The sequence below is a fragment of the Panthera onca genome, chromosome B3 (assembly GCF_046562875.1).
Source record: "Panthera onca isolate mPanOnc1 chromosome B3, mPanOnc1 haplotype 2, whole genome shotgun sequence".
Classification (NCBI taxonomy): domain Eukaryota; kingdom Metazoa; phylum Chordata; class Mammalia; order Carnivora; family Felidae; genus Panthera; species Panthera onca.
In genome coordinates this window covers 33223758-33244108 of record NC_138344.1, presented here as the reverse complement: position 1 = coordinate 33244108, position 20351 = coordinate 33223758, and the positions used below count along the sequence as shown (strand labels likewise).

Below are 20351 nucleotides of genomic sequence, written 5' to 3'. Positions count from 1 at the left end.
TCACAATTTGACCTTTGTGAAATAACACTACCCTGCCCATAAGCTATAGTAATTTTAAATAGGTCAATATGGTAACTTCTAATTATACATTTTAAATCAAATCTTTGAAATCAATTAAGATATTTCACATTTTCTCAAGAAGCAAATTCCAGGTCTAAAATATCTGTATCTGGGGTGCCTGGGTAGCTCAGTTGGGTGAGCATTCAACTTTGGCTTAGGTCATGATCTCACAGTTCCTGAATTCAAGCCTCTATCCCCCTACACACCCCTTCTTTCACACCTTTCCCATTTACGCTCTCTCTCAAAAATAAATTAAAAACATTAAAACAAAACATTTCTTAAAAAAATAAAATGTTTCATTCTATATTTCTTGGTTACAATTAACCAAGCTCTCAATATGTTATGATACCACTGATAATCTGCAATTTTTTTTTTAAGTTTACTTATTTTTGAAAGAGAGAGAGAGAGACAGGTAGAGAGACACGGAGTGAGAGAATCCCAAGCAGGCTCCAAACTGTCGGTATGGAGCCTAACATGGGGCTCAAAGTCACGAACCATGAGATCATGACCTGAACCGAAATCAAGAGTCGGACGCTCACCTGAGACACCGAGGTCCCCCAATAATCTGCAAATTTGTTCAAGGAGCTAATAACAATAATAAAAGCTTCTGAAATCACTCAAGAGAAAAAAACTCCAGTTTTATCTCAAAATTATCAAGCAGATAATTTTGTTATTACTAATTGTCATTCTTCCTCAAAATTCTCTCTAAACAAAGCCGAACATATTCAAGCCTATACTCCCTACTTTAAACATCTTGGAGGTTTAAGCATCTTGGAGGTTTAGAGGTTTGGGGATTTCTCTAGATGCAAAAAGAGGCCTATAGTTTAAATGAACCACTTATTCTGCCCTATTCTGAACTACTAGTTTTATAGAGCATATTCAAAGATTCAGGGACTTTAATGAACACATTAAAGTTGTTTCCTAACAACACAGAAAAGTTTTTCTTAAGTGACATGAGTTATCTTTACCATAATTTTAGAGAGCACAAAAATATTGATTTCAACCATACATTTCTCAAAGGTGTGGGCATCTGTTTTAAGTGACAAGACTTATTGTTTCATTACTAATGCTTTCTGGGAGGTAAAAATATGTTTTAATCATTTTGGGTAGAGCAGGGTACTAATGGTATAAAATTGTGTGTTGGCCTCCATTGTTTAAATACCCCTTATTCTTTTTTTTTTTTTTTTTTTTTAATACTTTTTTGAGTGAGTGAGTGAGAGAGAGACAAACAGACAGCATGAGCAGAGGAGGGGCAGAGAGAGGGGAAGACACAGAATCCAAAGCAGGCTCCAGGCTCCGAGCTGTCAGCACAAAGCCCAACACGGGGCTCGAACTCACAAACTGTGAGATCATGACCTGAGCCGAGTCAGACACCCAACCGACTGAGCCACCCAGGCACCCCTCTTGTATAATACATCTTCAAAGCCAGTAATAATGATAATAGCTCATTTCCAGTAGTACTTATTGTATTCCACACTTTTCTGAGTGCTTTACATGTATTAATAACAATAAATGTGGTATTTAAAAATAAACCAAATCCAGAATTGGCTTCTCTTCGGTGATAGTAATACAACCTAGTGTAGCATTGACACCAACTTTATAGTTTCTCTTCATAGGAATGTCCCAAATGCCACGTCACAATTGAAAAGGATGGCGGTTGTAATCACATGGTGTGTCGTAACCAGAACTGTAAAGCAGAGTTTTGCTGGGTGTGTCTTGGCCCTTGGGAACCACATGGATCTGCCTGGTAGGTTGGGGAAATGAAGGGGAGAAAATGTTCACATAAGTATGTAATATATGCATATACTGTGACTAAGGTTTTACCTCACGGAAGTCACCATCTAACTTGGGAGCTAAGTAAATGAATACAGTGTGTGATCATCGTTAAAAGTACAGGCAAGATGTCTGGAGAGAAGTCTAAATCAGGCATATTTCACAGAGAAGGTACCAATTGATGTGAATTTTAAGGGAGAGTAAAAGTTCATTAGTTGGAAGTGGTAGAGAAGACATTCAGGGCAAAAGGAGTGGCATGAATAAAGGTAGAATGATGTGAAAGTATATGACTAATTTAGAGAAGAGTTGCATTGTCTAATATGTCTGTTTAGGCAGTAGTTGAAAACTAAGAGACTGTTGGTAGAACCTAACCTGCAGTTGTGTTTTACTTACCCTTGTATACTACTAGACAAAAAATGTGTCCCAAATTTTAAGAATTGGAAAATTGCCCAGTGCAATCCAGATTATAAGCCTCTTTTTGAAATATAAGAACAGGCCTGTATTCCTGCTTGGCAGCAGTCATCTGGAATTGATTAATAGCCCCTTAGATGATGTCTTGACTTGCCAGTTTGATACATTTATTTCCCCAAGACAATCTTCAGGGCATTTGTATGTATCATGATGGCACCATATTTAGAAGGTGGTATCACATTTAGTAGATACATATCTTTGTTCTGTGCATATATCTTACCAGTTCAGGAAAATGCAAGTTAGAATCATGATGCCTTGAGTTTTGAGAGAAGGGAGCTAGCACACCTGGTAAAAATGAAAGTATTTCTGATTGTTATAATACACAAATGGGCCCATTTCACTAATTTATGTTACTTATTGGCAGTTCAGTTTGTGGCCCCTTACACGTAGGGCATAGGAAAAGAGAAAGTAGACTGAGACCTAAAGTAGTTTGGACATTATCAGAAGGCTTTTAAGTGGGGAGTGGCCTGATTAGATCTGTAATTTAGATGAGAGGGCTTTGTATTAATGTGCTTTACATACATTACGTCAGAATCGTGGCTGCTTTGTAAAGAGTGAATGAGAGGGGAAGAAATCTCTTAGGTTTGGAGGAGGATCTCGTGAAGACAATGGCAAGTCTCTTTTTATTTTCATTGGTACTTTCATTAGTTTCACTGAAACTTTCATTAGTTTCATTAGTTAGAGGAATAGTGAGAGGGATTACTTGTCTGAAATTAATTCTGAATTAGGTAAAAACTAATTGGTTATGTAGAAGTAAAGAATGTGATTTTGCCACTGTCAAATCCAAGAAAGGTATTTGGGGTTTAGCCTGACAGATACTCTAGATTTTAAGAAGGCAAACTGGAGAATTAGACTGTTTCAGAAACTAAATCCACTCTAGTATATTTAAACAAACAAGCCTAATAAATGGAGAAGAGTTACTAAAAATACGTTTTTTAAGTTACTTTTTCTGTGTGTAAGGAAATCTTGGATCATAACTCAAATTTTAAAGAAGCTGTTTTGAAAACTGAAAAGAGTACAGAACAAATGTTGGGTGCAGGAGGATGAGGAACGGCCTGGACCGAAGTTGTCAGAAATGTTTCCTGTGTCTTGCCTTTACCCATAGCTAACATTGCAAATGAGTCATACTGTGCTTCCTTATTTAAATCTGAAAATGCCTCAGAATCCTCAAAATAGCATTCCAAGTAGCACTGTCCATCATCTGAGTTAGAAGTAGAGGTGAATTGTTTGCTTTCCTGGCCTTCAAGTCCTTAATAATTTTGGCAGAGTACAAAATGAGTTGAGGCTTAAAAATATCCAAAAAACATCAAAAGGAAAGTTTTTAAGGATATTACATTAGATAAGAAGAAGAGGTATTAACAGTTGACCAGTAGAGGGCAAGGAGAGCCAATATTTGGGCTAAATTAAGTAATTTTTTCTAAGAGAGGATTATAACCCAAGCTGGTAGGAAATTAATGTATCTCCTGACTTGAGTGAATTATGGTCTGGGTTACTTTAAAAACTTAAAGATGAGATCAGTGAGCCATTGTTGGTTATTTCTGAGTAGCTATGGAAAATAGAGAGCTATAGCTATGGAAAATAGCTACCAAAAACTGAAAGCAGACAAAATGTAATCCCAAATTTCCAAAATTTGTGATTGATTCCATGAAATACATATGAACCACATAACTTTTCTCTTACATGAAATCCCAGAATCAAATGGTATTAGGATGATGATTAGGGAATGTTTTGTGAATCTCAACAAGGTATTTTGGTGTGAGCTGAGAAGTTTGTGGCCCAGGCTACGAACACACACAAGGATATTTGGGATTAATTGAGTGACCGTTTCTTGCAGTTACAGGTAATGGATTTCCTTCTTCCTAATGAAATACTTCCCCAAGATCTGCTGAATGAAAGGCTTTGTCCTTACCTTTTTTATTCACGTAAACTGTGTACTACTTTTCTGGTCAGTTTTACTGATGACTTTCTTAAACTAATAAGAGAATCTTGCCTACATTTTAGGGTAGCATCACAGAAAGATATTAAATATATAGACCATTAAAATCCTGGGAAACTTGGCAAGCTAGAACAGTGGATCCAGTTTAACAAGATTTAAAGTAAATTCAAAATTCTTCCTTTAGACCTAAAAGGATTACTGTTAAGATTCTGAAGACAAGAACTACAGCATGTGAACAATACAGTCAACAGTTCAGAGCACGGCCCTCAATTGGCAGACAGGCATATATTTAATTCTTAACTCTGAAACTCTAGCTATTTTACCTTAAGTGTGTTACTTACCTTCTCAAAGCCTAATTCTTCATCTGTTCAATGTGGGTAATAATCCATATTTCATAAAGTGGTTCAAGGAATTGAATATGACAGTACATTTGAAGTCCTTTGTAAGTGGGTGATAGGTAGCTATCAGCTGTTCCCATAGTGTAGACTCCCAGAAAAGCAAAGGTAGAGTAATCAGGACAAGGGAACTGCCATTGTTGTCCATCTTCACTCTGAGCTGTCTTAGGGGCACATTTCCCCTGCTTCTCATTTTGTGTATCATTCAGTTTTCAATGATTCTTGTAAGTTATAATACCATGTAAAGCACATAGCACAGCATCTGTTACATAGTATTCCATGAACTATTGGTTCTCTTTGGTTTATTAAAATAAGAAGGTAAGTAACTGGAAAAATTGGGAATACTTAGCCTAAATAACAGACAACCTAGGAAATAAGATGACCTCTTCAAAAATTAAGTTAGAAGTTCAGACTGCAGTCAGGAAATGGAATATTAGAATGACAGCGCTTTCTAATGATTACAGGTGAGCCGATTTGGAATGGACTAGTTCAGGAAGTAGAGAACTGATACAGTGTTAGAGGATTCCAACACTAGGTGGGGGTTCGTTCAATCCAACAACACTTGGAATTCTTTTCTGTCTTGTAATTCTAGAACCCTGGGCATTTTAAACACCTCAGTTTATCTATATAAAGGAGAATTTTGGTTCTAGATAATCTCTGAATCCAGGCTAAAATTCTGTTATTTGTTCCTTCTCATTGATTTTTGGCTTTATGGAATCCTCTTACTTCACTTTAAGGTACAACTGTAACCGCTATAATGAGGATGATGCAAAGGCAGCAAGAGATGCACAGGAGGTGAGTACATTTATTTTCAGGTAACAGTTGAGTGGGAATGTGTATCACATGTTTATTAGGGAATAATTTAGCAGAAATTTTCAATTCTGAAAGAGTTGTGGAAACACACCCCAGTAAATACTGCATATCTGTGTACATTGAGAACAAAATGCCTATCAGGAAACATTCCTGTTTATAGGTTTGTTTCTTTCTTTTAAAAGATTAATCTAGTCATGTTGTGCAGTTCCAGGTTTCATTAGTTTTGCTGTTAAGGTTTTTTCACCCCAGCAAGGAGTCTAGAGAACAGTATTTGTTAAAAAGCCTTCCTGCTGTTTATGTGCATTCTCATTTCTATTTAATTTTTTTTTTTTTTTTTTTAACTTATTCATCAAGAAGCCAGTAAGATCATAGGTGAGCTGATTTAGAATGGACTGCCTCAGGGGCAGTTCCCTTTTACTGGTTAGGGATATATATATATCTCACCATTGTAGAGAAGGATTCAATCACTAGGTGTGAATTAAGTTCATCAACATTTTGAGCTTCTTTCATCTTGGTAATTCTGTCAGAATTGTAGAATCCTGGAATTTAATTATTCCTTACTTACTTTCATCTATTCCATATTGAAATTCCCCTGTTGTCCCAAAAATATTCTTTTCAAATGGTTTTCCTTGCTTAAGATGTCATCCAAAACATGTTTTTTCTTTCCTTCTTTCTTTCTTTCTTTCTTTCTTTCTTTCTTTCTTTCTTTCTTTCTTCCTTCCTTCCTTCCTTCCTTCCTTCCTTTCTTTCTTTCTTTCTTTCTTTCTTTCTTTCTTTTTCTTTCTTTCTTTCTTTCTACTTTTAAAATGTTCCTTTAAAATTTATTTCTAATTAAGGGAGCCTGGGTGGCTCAGTCAGTTAAGTGTCTGACTTCGGGTCAGATCATGACTTAATGGTTTGTGGGTTCGAGCCCCCATCAGGTTCTGTGCTGACAGTAGGGGTCTGCTTGAGATTCTCTCTCTTTCTCTCTGCCCCCTCCCACTCACACTTTTCTCTCTCTTTCAAAATAAATAAACTTTAAAAAAAAAAAAAAAAACTAGAATCTTCTGATCCTATGGGTGTACAGAGAAAGACTTTATACAAGTGGCTTTGTTTATTTAGTGGGAGCCGTGTCCCCCAAAATGGAGTATACCATTGCACACGCATCTGGCCTTTTCCTTCCTTTTCCCTGCTCCAGTACTCTGATATAGTGTTCACTGGGAGTTGTAGCTTTAAAAAGTGCTAGAAGGTTGGCACATAGTCCAGAAAGAACACAGATGGTAGTTGAGTGCCTTGGAAAAGTGTACCTGCATTGTAGAAAGTTGTTGACTTAACATACTATGCCATGGTGCTGATTGTGGTGGATATTTGGATTTTCTTATTTTCTAGACCAGGGGAGTCAGTACACTTTTCTGTGAAGAAGCAGATGGTAAATGTTTTCAGCTTTGCAGACTATATGGTCTCTCTTAAACGTGTTGAACTCTGCTTCTGCTCTTGTAATGCTAAATCAGCCACAAACTCAAATGAGTAGGCATGACAGAGTTCCAAGTTATTTACAGAACCAGGCAGCAGCTGGATTTGGCTCACAGGACAGTTTGCCAACCCCTGTTCTAGGTAGTCAGGTTTGTTTTGGACTTTTTCCCAAAGTGTTTAAGGTCACTCATTGCATTTTCTCAATCTGGAATTTGATTAAAAGTTGGTCTTATTTGTAGTGGTGGTATGAGTTTTCTTTCATGCTGTATTTTAGAGTTATTTTAGTAGGAAGCTGTTTTAGAATTAATTGAAGTATTAAATTAGATTTTAAATCAAGTCCTATAACATTATATATTTTAATGTGGTAGTTTAGGTTTTCCATTTAATTTTGGAAATTTGACAGGCTTGAAATATTAGTGGTTGGTTTTGGGGGGTGGGATAAAATGCCAAGCAGATTAAAGTTTATTTAGAGAGGGGGCGGGTAGGATCCCAAGCAGGCTCTGCACTCTGTCATGCAAAGCCTGATGTAGGGCTCGAACTCACCAAACTATCTGATCATGACCTGAGCTGAAACCAAGAGTTAGAAGCTTAACCAAGACTGAGCCACCCAGTTGCCCCAACATTAATATTGCTTTTAATCTAATAATGATTAAATATAATTGGCCTAATTTTCCAGTGTGTAAGCATTGATTTGGTACTTACCTGACTCTTGAATAGTAAGAGTAGATTTTTTGAGATGTTTCAGTGTTGTATGATACTGGATCATGTGATTGGCCAATTAAGTAGTTCAGAGTTAGTATTTCTTTAAATAACGTTTATTTATTATCAAGAGACAGAGAGAGACAGAGCATGAGTATGAGAGGGGAAGAGAGAAGGGGAAACACAGAATCCGAAGCAGGCTCCAGGCTCTAAGCTGTCAGCACAGAGCCTGATGTGGGGCTCAAACTCAACAAACCGTGAGATCACGGCCTGAGCCGAAGTCGGACACTTAATCCACTGAGCCATCCAGGCGGCCCCAGAGTTAGTATTTCCAAGCAGGAGAGCAACCATAAGGCCTTGTAGCATCTGTGCCCTTTGTAGTCACTAAGGCATAAGGGGAGAAAGAGGAAGTGATAGTAAAAGAAAAGAAATAATATATGTGTGGTTAAAAAAAAAAAAACTTTTTCATAGTGGTTGCAGTTAACAAGCATTTATTAATCATTTTCTGCATGTTAGGCACTAGAGATAACAGTATTTCTTTTTAAAAAGTCTGTCTCTAGAGATTTACAGTATAATGGGAGAGACCAAGGTGAATTGTTTTTGCAGTCTGATAAATAACATAAAACAAATCTAGACCAGATATGATACTGTTTCTTTGGTAATACTTTATGTATCTTTAAAACTCTTTTTAAAAATGTTTTATTTATTTTTTATTTTTTACTTTTTTAAATGTTTATTTATTTTTGAGAGAGAGAACAAGTTCGGGAGGAGCAGAGAAAGGGAGACACAAAATCTGAAGCAGGCTCTAGGCTCGGAGCTGTCAGCATAAAGCCTAATGTGGGACTCGAACTCACCAAACTATCTGATCATGACCTGAGTTGAAGTCAGATGCTTAACCAGTTGAACCACCTAGGCGCCCCTTAATGTTTTATTTTTGAGAGAGGGAGAGGGAGGGAGGGAGGGAGCAAGGGAAGGGCAGAGAGAGAGACAGACTGGGAGACACAGAATCTGAAGCAAGCTCTAGGGTTGGAGCAGTCAGCACAGGGAAATCATGACCTGAGCCAAAGTCAGACGCTTAACTGATTGATCCACCCAGACTCCCGTTTAAAACACTTTTAATGCAACTGCAATACCATTATTGTGTTTGTATATATATTTATTATATGTTTTTTAAAGCACTACTTTTTAAATATTATTAACTATCCAGTGTTCACATGTCTTTATTTATCTCATAAATTTTCTTTTATAGTTCAGATCAGGATCCATATAGGTTCCCAACTTGGATTTGATTGATATCTTTTGAGTATTGTCTAATCTCTGTGTATTTCATTCCTTCTTCTTCACCCCCGCCCCCCTCCCCACCCATTACTATTTATTTGTTGAGGAAACGAAGCCATTTTTGTCCTGTAAAAATTTTCACATTCTGGATTTTGCTGATTGTAACTCCCTGATATCATTTAATAAGTTGACTATTAATAGGTTCTTTTATTCCCGTATTTCCTGAAACTGGTAGTTAATTCTAGATAACTTGAATTTAGATTCAATTGAGGAGTGAGGTGGGGGCACCTACCTGATGGTGCTGGATATTTTCTTTTGTATTATATGAAGAGTTATGTGATGTCTGGTTGCCTCTCTGTTGTTTTCTACTTTAAAATTTTGATGCTTCTTGTTTACTTATTGCATACTGCAGAATAGTAGAACTTCCTATGATGGAAATGTTCTTTATCACCACTGTCCAGTTTGGTAGCCACTGAGCACAGGGAAACTAAATTTTTTATTTTTTTTGTAAATTTTTTTTTTAACTTTTTTTTTTTTTTTTTTTTTTTTTTTTAGTTTTTGAGACAGGGAGAGACAGAGCATGAACAGGGGAGGGTCAGAGAGAGGGAGACACAGAATCTGAAACAGGCTCCAGGCTCTGAACTGTCAGCACAGAGCCCGACGTGGGGCTCGAACTCACGGACTGCGAGATCATGACCTGAGCCGACGTTGGCCGCTTAACCCACTGAGCCACCCAGGCGCCCCTAAATTTTTTATTTTAATTTAAATAGCTGCCCGTGGCCAGTGGCTACCATATTGGGAAGTGCGGCTGTAGGACATTCATAGCAGTATTAACAAAAGGTAGCAAGAGATGTCTGTTTGTTCCTGATTTTAGCCTAAATTCCTATACTGTTTCATCAGTAAATATTATACGAGCTTTTGTGTATGTTTGATACGTTTGTTACAATTACGTTTCCTTAATTTTTCTTAATGGGACAGCGATCTAGGGCAGCCCTGCAGAGGTACCTGTTCTACTGTAATCGCTATATGAACCACATGCAGAGTCTACGCTTTGAGCACAAACTATATGCTCAGGTGAAGCAGAAAATGGAGGAGATGCAACAGCACAACATGTCCTGGATTGAGGTGCAGTTCCTGAAGAAGGCAGTTGATGTCCTCTGCCAGTGTCGTGCCACACTCATGTACACTTATGTCTTCGCTTTCTACCTCAAAAAGAATAACCAGTCCATTATCTTTGAGGTAGGAATAGTTACTGAGTGGGGAAAAACCCCAGCTGTGTCACAGGACTACTTGGTCTGCCATAGATATGTAGAGTTTTAAAGTTTCCTATCTGGGCTAACAGGCACACGAAAAGATGCTCGTCATCACTCATCATCAGAGAAATATAAATCGAAACCACAATGAGATACCACCTCTCACCTGTCAGAATGACTAAAATTAACAACACGGGAAACAACAGATGTTGGCCAGGATGCAGAGAAAGGGAAACCCTCTTACATTGTTTGGGAATGCAAACTGGTGCAGCCACTCTGGAAAACAGTATGGAGGTTCCTCAGAAAGTTAAAATAGAACTACCCTATGATCCAGCAATTGCACTACTAGGTTTTTACCCAAAGGATAAATAAAAAAAAATACAGGTTCATAGGGGTACATGCACCCCAATGTTTATAGCAGCATTATCAACAATAGCCAAACTGTGGAAAGACCCCAAATGTCCATCGACTGATGAATGGATAAAGAAGATGTAGTGTACACACACAATGAAATGTTACTCAGCCATCAAAAAGAATGAAATCTTGCCATTTGGAATGACATGGATGGAGCTGTAGAGTGTATTATGCTAAGCAAAATAAGTCAATCAGAGAAAGACAAATGCTACATGATTTCACTCATGTGGAATGTGAGAAACAAAACAGATGAACATATGGGAAGGGAAAAAAGAGAGGAAAACAAACCAAAAGAGACTCTTAACGACAGAGAACAAACTATGGATTGATGGAAGGAGGTGGGTGGGGGGGGAGGGGCGCAAATGGGTGATGGATATTAAGGAGGGTACTTGTTATGATGATCACTGGGTGTTATATATAAGTGATGAATCACTGAATTCTCTTCCTGAAACCAATGTCACACTGTATGTTAACTAACTAGAATTTAAAAATTAGAAAAAAAAAAATAATAAAGGTTCCTTATTTGCTCAGAAGTTTAGACTTCTTGTCCTAAACTGCATTCAAATTGATGTGGTTTAGCCAGCTAGCAATTAAGTGTGGAGGCTTTGAAGTCAGCCTGAATTTGAAATTGGACTCAACCACTTTTTAGCTCTCTTGACTTGGAGCAGATTACTTAATGTCATCTATATCTTTATTTTAAAATAGAGATAATACTTTTCAAGGATATTACAAGTTTTAAGTCAGGCAAGACTAATGTATGGTATTAGAAGTTAACATGGTGGTTATCTTTGGTGGAAAAGTGATGAAAGGGGTCTTTTAGCAGTAAATGTTTTTCAAGTAGAGCTGCTCATTTAAAATTGATGCATAATAAAAAAGAATGAGATCTTGCCATTCATTCAATATGGATGGACCTAGAGAGTATAATTCTAAGTAAATTAAGTCAGAGAAGACAAAAAATACCATATGATTTCACTCCTATGTGGAATTTAAGAAACAAAACAAATGATCAAACAAAAACAGAGACAAAAAAGCACTCTTAAATACAGAAAACAAACTGGTGGTTGCCAGAGGGGAGAGGTAGATGGAAGGATGAATGAAGTGAATAAGGGGGTTAAGAGGTACAAACTTCCACTAAATAGTAAGTAAATCTCAGAGATGAAAAGTATAGCAGAGGGAATATAGTAAGATGGTATTAACATTTTTTGGTGACAGATGGTGACTTATGATGAGCACTGAGTCATGTACAGAATTGCTGAATCATTGTATTGTACACCTGAAACTAATGTGACACTGTATGTTTACTATAGTTTAGTTTTATAAGAAACAAAATAAAATTGGTTACATGTACAGAACTAGCCATAGTAGTAAAGGTTAACAATATTAATTTTCCATGCGTTCTCTTATACGAAGTAGGTGCAGCCAGTTGTAAACAAGAATGGGTTTATATTTTTTGTCAAGCTTTCCTTTTTTTTTTTTTTTTTTTTTTTTTTTGAGTTTTAGTCAATAGCAGTTTGCAGAACTATAATATTCCAAAAGACTTCTTAAGTCCTTTTCAGGACTTTGTTCTTCATTTTCTTCCAGAGGTAATGGGTACATCTTTAGTTATTTTAATATATAAAAAACTGTCCTGGAAAAGAGAGTACAAGTTGTTAGAGGGGAAAGTGATAAAGAACTTTACAGGTGCAGAAACCACCTATGAAAATTACAAAATCAATGTTGAGAACAGTCGATAGGCAAGGAAGCAGCCATGAAGGCTTATGTTTCATCTGTCTTCTAAGCCCGAATTTACTATGTATTCTTCCTCCTCTCTTGCAGAATAACCAAGCAGATCTAGAGAATGCCACAGAGGTGCTTTCGGGCTACCTCGAAAGAGATATTTCCCAAGATTCTCTGCAGGATATAAAGCAGAAAGTACAAGATAAGTACAGGTGAGACTTCTTTAACAGTTGTTAAGCAAAAGTTTCTGCCTGTGGTGGTCTGATGTGCTTTAGTGGAGAAGTTAGATGATAGTGAAACTTGGGTTTAGCATATCCAGTAACTCAGCTGCTGCCATGTTTCCCACAGATTGCTTCTGTCTTTTGGGGAACAAATTGCAGGCAGTAGTGTTAGTCAAACATTTATCACACTGGCTGATTCTACTTCCATTCAGCTTTATCTACTTAGTTGCTGCATTGTAAGGAAGAAAACCTAAAAAGGGGCAAGTGGTTGTTAGGATGAGGGGTGAGATTCGGGTGCTGGTTCTAGCCTGGGGATCTTGGGGATCATGGCTATTGACAGGTGAGCTACCCAAACTTTTTTTAGAGTTTTTATTAGATTTTATTTTTCTCCTTTCCTTCCTTCCTTTCTTTCTTCCTCCCTTCCTTCCTTCCTCCCTCCCTCCCTCCCTGCACCCCCTTCCTTCTCTCTGTCTCTCTCTCTCTCTCTCTGTCTCTCTCTCTCTCTCTCTCTCATTCATTCATTCATTCATTCATTCATTTTTGAGAGTGAGAGCATGAGCAGGGGAGGGGCAGAGAGGGAGGGAGACAGAGGATCTGAAGCAGGCAGGCTCTGCGCTGACAGCAGAGAACCCAATGTGGGGCTCTAACTCATGAACCGTGAGATCGTGACCTGAGCTGAAGTAGGAAACTCAACCGGCTGAGCCACCCAGGCGCCCCAAGGTTTGTTTTTTTTTTCTAAAGAGAAGTTTACTTTTTCCAGGGGTAGGTGATATTTCAAAATACGCTGCCTTTTAAGCTAAAGGTACAAATGTTTGCTTTCTTAACATGGAGCTATTTCCCCCTAAGTTAGTGTTTCCTGACAGATACCTTTTTAATAGTAGCAGAAACCTTTGGGCATTTGGAAGACTTAGGTGCAAGTAATATTTTCACTTCCCTTAGTCATCTTTAGCTACTACATTGTGTTAACAGTCATTTTTACAGTTAACAAAGATTTTACAGATGTGAATCAGTAACCCTTGAAATTTCTTCTTTCTGAAACTGTTACTTATCTGTACAGTGACAGGGTTGAATCAAATTATTTCTAAGGCCCTTAGGAATTTCTAACATTCTATTACTCTGAAATTAATTTCCAAAACTAGGATTCACAACTTTTGGAGAATACCTTTTTAAAATTAGAAAACAGTTTGTTGTGTACACCTAGACCTGAAAATGTGCCTATTAGAAAACAAAACAAAACAAACTTGTTCCAATTCTGGATAAACTGGAGTACCTTAAAATATTCGTAGGGGCGCCTGGGTGGCGCAGTCGGTTAAGCGTCCGACTTCAGCCAGGTCACGATCTCGCGGTCCGTGAGTTCGAGCCCCGCGTCAGGCTCTGGGCTGATGGCTCGGAGCCTGGAGCCTGTTTCCGATTCTGTGTCTCCCTCTCTCTCTGCCCCTCCCCCGTTCATACTCTGTCTCTCTCTGTCCCAAAAATAAATAAAAAACGTTGAAAAAAAAAAAAATTAAAAAAAAAAAATAAAATATTCGTAAAATTGAGGCACCTGGGTGGCTCAGTCAGTCAGGTGTCCAGCTTCGGCTCAGGTCGTGATCTCATGATTCACGAGTTCAAGTCCCATTTCACGCTCTGTGCTGACAGCTCAGAGCCTGGAGTCTGTTTCAGATTCTGTGTCTCCCTCTCTTTCTACTCCTCCCCAGCTCATGCGCGCTAGCTCGCTCTCTCTCTCTCTCAAAAATAAATAAACATTAAGAATTATTAATAAATAAACATTTTTAAAAAATAAGTAAATGCCTCTTTCTTATTGGGGGTGACAAATTTTTTTTTTTCTTTGATTACAGATACTGTGAGAGTCGACGAAGGGTTTTGTTACAGCATGTGCATGAAGGCTATGAAAAAGATCTGTGGGAGTACATTGAGGACTGAGAATGGCCCTGCATAAAATGAACTCTGAAAACTTTACCATCTAGAGTGCTCATGCAATTAAAACAAAACAAAACAAACACAAACAAGGAGGCACTAAGCCTGTTCTGACGCCTCTGGTCTATAGTACCAGAATTCTGTTTTGTTAACGGAAAGTTTAAGTAAATTATATTGTAATAAAAAAAAGGTAGATAAACCATTGTACAACAGTATTCTAGGCCGCCAACAAAAGTGTGACAGACACACTAAAAAGCCCTCCAACTTTAACTTGTAACGTAGCTTCATTCTCAAAGCTGACTCCTTTTTTTTTTCTTTTTCTTTTTCCTGAGTATAGTACAGTTAAAATTTAAAACAGCTCCTTGACACTGCTTTTCATGTCCAAACCAGCCATTTTGTTGTACTTTGGTAAAGGACCTCTTCCCCTTCCGCCCTTACACATACAAATACACCCACACACACAGACTGACTCTCTCTCTCTCTCATACCCCAAGGTCATGAGTGAATTAGTGAATTAGTTCCTTGTAAAGAAAATTCTTGGGGCGGGGAAGGGGGTAGGCAGCAGGAGGAATTAAACAAAAAAAACACAAAAAAAACTTTGTATATGACTTTTAAAACAAGAGGACAACACAGTATTTTTCAAAATTGTATATAGCGCATATGCATGGACAAAGCAAGCGTGGCACGTGTTTGCATAATGTTTAATTACAAAAAATATTTATTCTTTAAAAATCTTCAAGATTATGTCTATTTGCTGTGCATTTTCTTTCAGTTTGCTTTATCTTTCCAGGGTTGAGGGTTGGGATAAAGGTGTGTTGGTTTAGCACCTCTGGAAGACCTAATGAGCTCTTTGATTTCCCTTTCCTGAGATTACTTTGCCCTTTCTCGTTTGGTATGCCCATTGCTGGCCAGGGGCCTCATGCCTTGAATTCCAGCTCTTGATCAGGGACAGGGAAGTCAAGCTCTGACTAAATGCCATGGCCTGATAAGGGCTGCAACAGGGAGGTTTTTGCTGTATTTCAAGAATGACCCAGTCCCAGCCTCCTCCCCTTCCATGGCCTCATCCATCTACCTAAGCCTTTGTGCGCCCCTGTCATGCACACACCTGAAGGCTTCCTATGCTCCCTATCACATCCAGAGGAAACATTTCAACTTTTTTCCCCCCTTAATTGCTGCTTTGAGCCTTTTAAGATTTTAGTTCTGGCTCTTCTCTCACCCCTTCTTTACATTAGGGTGTCAAATAGAATGTTTTTGCTTTAAATATAAATATAAATAAATAGCCATTCACTTAGTTTCAGATTGTGAATTTAAAACGGCAGATACTGAAATTGCTTGTGTGTGTTGCTGTGGGTTCAGTTTGAAGGAGAACACCCCTAGAACATAATATTCCCATCTAGTGCATTTAAATAGAAATCAATGAGTTTGCTTCTTTTCTATTGTCAGCAGATAGGAGAATTAATAATGCATTTTAGCTGTGATGTCCATTTTTATGAAATTTCTACTAAGAGCTATGTTAAAAGTAAAGGATGGTGGTGGTTTTATTAACTATATACCTGTTTAGGCCATTCTGGCTGTGGTATTTTTCAACAGGTCAGCATCCCTAAATCTGTCAGTTTTCTACAGGAGTGCAGAGTGAATTAGGCAACTAGATCAAGAGGTCTTCATATTAAATACCAGTTTTGGTGACCTCTTTGTCTTCCTTTAAATGTCTTGCGCCTAGGGAGTGTTTACCATTTGTGAGGCAGCTTTGTCTGCTCTTGCATTGTACATCTTATTACTCCATTGGGAAGTAGGTTCACTTTCCTCTGGCCTTTTGCCTAAGTTAGGCTTTGCTGAATCAACCCTACTTTTCCTTTTAGAAAAAGGTTGTTACATGAGATGTACTTGCAACTGTTCTTTTCCCATCAAAAATCAGTGAATGTTTGCTGAATATATTATGCTGCTTCCTTAAACCACTTGTCGCTTTAGGATCAACTTTACCCGTACCTCTCATCCTCCCCTCCCTTGCCACCTCAGGTGCAAATCTGAACTCAGTGTCTGCCTCCAGTCTCTTCTCCTCCCCTCCGCCCCCATCATTCATTTGACTTTATTTTAAATGACTGCATCAATCTTAAAATACATTTATCGAAACTAAGGAGACTTTTTTTTTTTTTAATAGAAAGCTTGAATGAGTTCCTTTCCCTGGTAACTTTGAAAAGCAGCCAGAGTTGCTATCTAGATATATGTGGCTTCCCTTAAAACGTTTTGTGTATGTGTGGTGTTTTAAAAACTCTTACCAGTTAACTGCAGTATCTAGGTTTCAGTGTCATAAATCCTCTTTACATGCTCCCCTTGCAACAGGTATCCAGAAACAGTGTGTGCACTTCATAATATCAGCCCCTACCCATGGAGGAACAGTGCTTTTTAGAGATGCTTTTTAGTTTCAGTGTTGGCATATTACCTAAGGGTATTGCAGTTGTGGGTGCATTCCCTAATTTGTATGGATCAAGGTGAACTGGCCTTTTCTGAACTTCAAGCTTTTAACAGCTATCTCCATGTTTGACAGAATTCCCTGAGTTCATTGCTTTCATTGTTAGTAGCTTCAGTGACCCCAGCTGAGATAGGCAAGCCGTATTGAATGACAGCTTCCCTATTTCTACCTAAGTCTTTTAGTCAGAGGGCTCTATTCACGGTAAGCACCAGGGTCTCCTTGTCTTCTTGAGGGCAGTTAACATTGTCTTTTGAAAGTGCATGATGCTTCATTTGAACAATTCATTGAGCAGTAGATGGACTTTAAATGATTTTCAATAAAATTTTGATCCAAAGCTCAGGATACACACAGTGGTAAAATTGAGTAGCATATAATATCATCAGACCCTAAATTCTGTGTAATTTGCAACCCAGATTGTATGTGTTTTATGTGTGTTTAAATAAATATATTAAATACACATGTGTATACATACACACATATATAACAGATCCAAGACAACTGACTTGATTTGAAATGGTTGAATCTGCAGTGTAAAATATGATTCAGCCATGATTAGGAACTGAAATTTAGTACAAGAGAGAAAAGGACTTGATGTAACAAAATCTTTTAGCTACAGATCCCGGTATAGAGCACTTGGGGGAAGGGAGGGGGCGGGTTGGTGAGACAATCAGATCGGTAAATTGATTAAATGCTCCTAACCCTGTAATTTTGTGCATAGAGCACCCTGTGCTGTGGAAATAACTGTTCTTAGATTTTCATTGTAACTGGACTGTTCAGGTTGCCCAGAGGGAAAGAACATTCCTAATTCTAATAAAATAAACTTTTATTTTGTTATTCCATTAGTTACTTATGTTTATTTTTATAGTTAAAAAAAAAAGACATATTGGTGGCCCAAGTCACCTATTTTATGTGCCTTATTCACTGTTCCTACTTAATATAAAATGTTGAGATTTGGTTCAGTTTCTTTGCAGGGAACTGTGAATGAGACCATCCCCAACAATTACCTTGGTTAATGAAGCCTTTAGAGCATTTTCTGAAAGCTTTCCAATTTCTGTCTTGAACATTGAATTTAAATTGCTTTTTGTGTTGTAACAGTGATATTAGATGCTCAGTAGAGTTTGTCAGTTTTGTAAGCATGAAATATTTTAAAAGTCATTGAAACTCCCTCACATTGCTTCCATTTAGTTCACTCTTAAAAGCTAGTATCTCCTGTAGGGATGGAGGGAGAGCTTTCTTAAAGAAGGTCCCCATAAGTCGGAGATCTCCATCACTGATAAATTCTAGCCAAGTCCTAATTTTAGGACAATTTGATTTGGTTTTATTCAGATCTATACTTAATGAGAGCTCATGTATCACTTTATCTTCAAAGCACTTTAACTTCTATTACTGTCTACAGAGGTGTAGAAATTGCTCTGTTTTACAAAAGAAAATAAGGCTTGACGAAATTTAAGTAACTTGCCCAGGATTTCACAATTTCTTCTGTCACTCAGTCAACCTTGTACTACCTCCTTGTTTATTAGTTTGGTCTCAGTATGACCTAGCATTCAGTACCAGGAAAGGTGGTTCTTAACTATGGCATTGTGCTTTTAAACCGCATAAAAGACCATATGAATGCCTGTCACTGCTCCTGTTTGAGGAATGTTATGTACTCTTCCTGATCTTTAATTTGTTGAGGCAGAGTATGCAACTAATGTGGCTCTGTGTTTTGCCCAATCAAAGGAAACCAGCCATGAGGAAAGAATAGCCCTTCCCACCTTGCTGATTAGGACCATCCTCATGGGAAGACTCACATGAGATAGTTGAGAGTAAATGGTTCAGCATTTATTTGGTTTGATATAATGGCCAAGGGATTTACAGTTACTGGTCTGGTTATTTGCTCAAATGAATTTTGGATAGTCTACTGGAACTTGTTACAGAATTTGTTTTATAACATAACTGAAAATGTACAAAACAGCTGATATCTATTTGTTCTCAGCATCTCAGAGCTGGATGATGTATGGAGCTTTAAGAAGATAAGTAGTGAGCATTATGGGGAAATCTTGACTTCGGGAACAGGAAAAAGCATGGGACTGTCAGATTTTGTCAGGTTTCTTCAGCGATAAAGCTGGTGTATTTCTGGTTCTTTTAAAGGAATTTGCTTCTTAATAACCCAAGATGAAATCACTAACTTGGAAATGCTCAACTGGAAATAAATAGTGGCTATTACAGGAGTAAACAGACAACTTCTGAGTTTTAATTTTTTGCTTTTTGTGGAATTAAATAAATCTTTAAGGCAACTGTTGGTCTTTCTCTAGGCAGTGGCAGGGTGGGAAAAATACTATGAGATTCATTTGAAAGGGAGTTTTTAGACTATGATTAAACCATAGATATGCTTGTTTAGGTAGGGCCATTTTCAGAGTAGGAGCCAATTAGTATAAATCAATCACATATTGATATGTAGCAGCTCTGAAAATGTCAAAAGCACAACTTTATTGCAGTAAAAATCAAGGGGTCCCAAGGAACTCGTATCTGCAAGAGCCAGGTGAATATTTTAATAAAAGATTACAGTGGGTTAAGTGGGCTCTGAGAGGAGCATGTGAAATACACATGTGAATTCTCAATTTTGAGATGTTGGTAATTTACAATATTCTTAAGTATAGGTCAAAGAAAAATTACACTTGGGCCATATTATTTCTCAGTTTGTGTTAATCTTGGGTTGCAACTTGATGCCACGGACCATCTGACATACTGGAATCACCAAGTAGCTTCAGAAGAACAAAACCTAATGCCTAGGTCCCACCCCAGAGATTATGATTTAATTGGGGGTTACATCATGGGTGTCAGTTTTTAAAGTCCTATTCCCACCCCCATCCCTGCTGATTGTACAACACAGTTTGAGACCTGCAGACAAGGTGGGGACAGTTGGTCTAGACATTTGTGTGGTTGCAAGAGAGGAGTATAGGTGAGCACTCTAGGTCATAAGGGACAATGGATTTGTGGCAAATTCACAAGCTCAGGAAAGGGCTATACTGGAGGCCATGGCTGAGTGGGGTTTTGTGGATTGCTGCCTTTTAAGAGTCTAGTGTGAAGAGCCCAATTTTTGTTTTTTGTCAGTTTTCTGGTATTTGGTCTGCCTTGGAGAAAATAATTCATTTCACAAAACCAAAAGAACTGTAGAACTGATGAGCAGAGTAAAATGTTCACATCAATTGGCAGTATATTTATTCTCTTCCCAAGGGGGAGAAATCTATCTGGGAAGTAGATTAGCATAGGGTTTGAGCAAAGGTAGTTGAGTGGTTCTAAGCAAAGCTGTCATTAAGCTATTTGTGTCAGGTCAATGTACAATTCTACTTAACCACTGAGAGTTCAATTCAGAGCCCTTAGACTCTCAAGCTTCTCACTGTTGATGTCATTCTTGGGTGTTAAAACAGTGGATTTTCCTGTTTCTTAGTCCCAGTGTAGTATTGTGGGAAAAAATACCAATATTTCTCAGCCATAGTTTTC

General features: G+C 37.9%; 1 protein-coding gene across 2 annotated transcripts in view; it reads left to right on the top strand.

The window, feature by feature from the left end:
• The window catches only part of ARIH1 (ariadne RBR E3 ubiquitin protein ligase 1), a 118540-nt gene extending 100838 nt beyond the window's left edge, over positions 1 to 17702 (top strand). For both annotated transcript variants that reach the window (XM_060618124.3, XM_081795847.1), the window contains exons 10-14: positions 1677 to 1807; positions 5373 to 5430; positions 9856 to 10116; positions 12360 to 12472; positions 14320 to 17702. In XM_060618124.3, coding sequence (XP_060474107.1) covers positions 1677 to 1807; positions 5373 to 5430; positions 9856 to 10116; positions 12360 to 12472; positions 14320 to 14404 — 648 coding nt within the window. In that variant the 3' untranslated portion in view covers positions 14405 to 17702. The remainder of the gene's footprint in view (positions 1 to 1676; positions 1808 to 5372; positions 5431 to 9855; positions 10117 to 12359; positions 12473 to 14319) is intronic.
• Positions 17703 to 20351: the final 2649 nt, after the last annotated feature.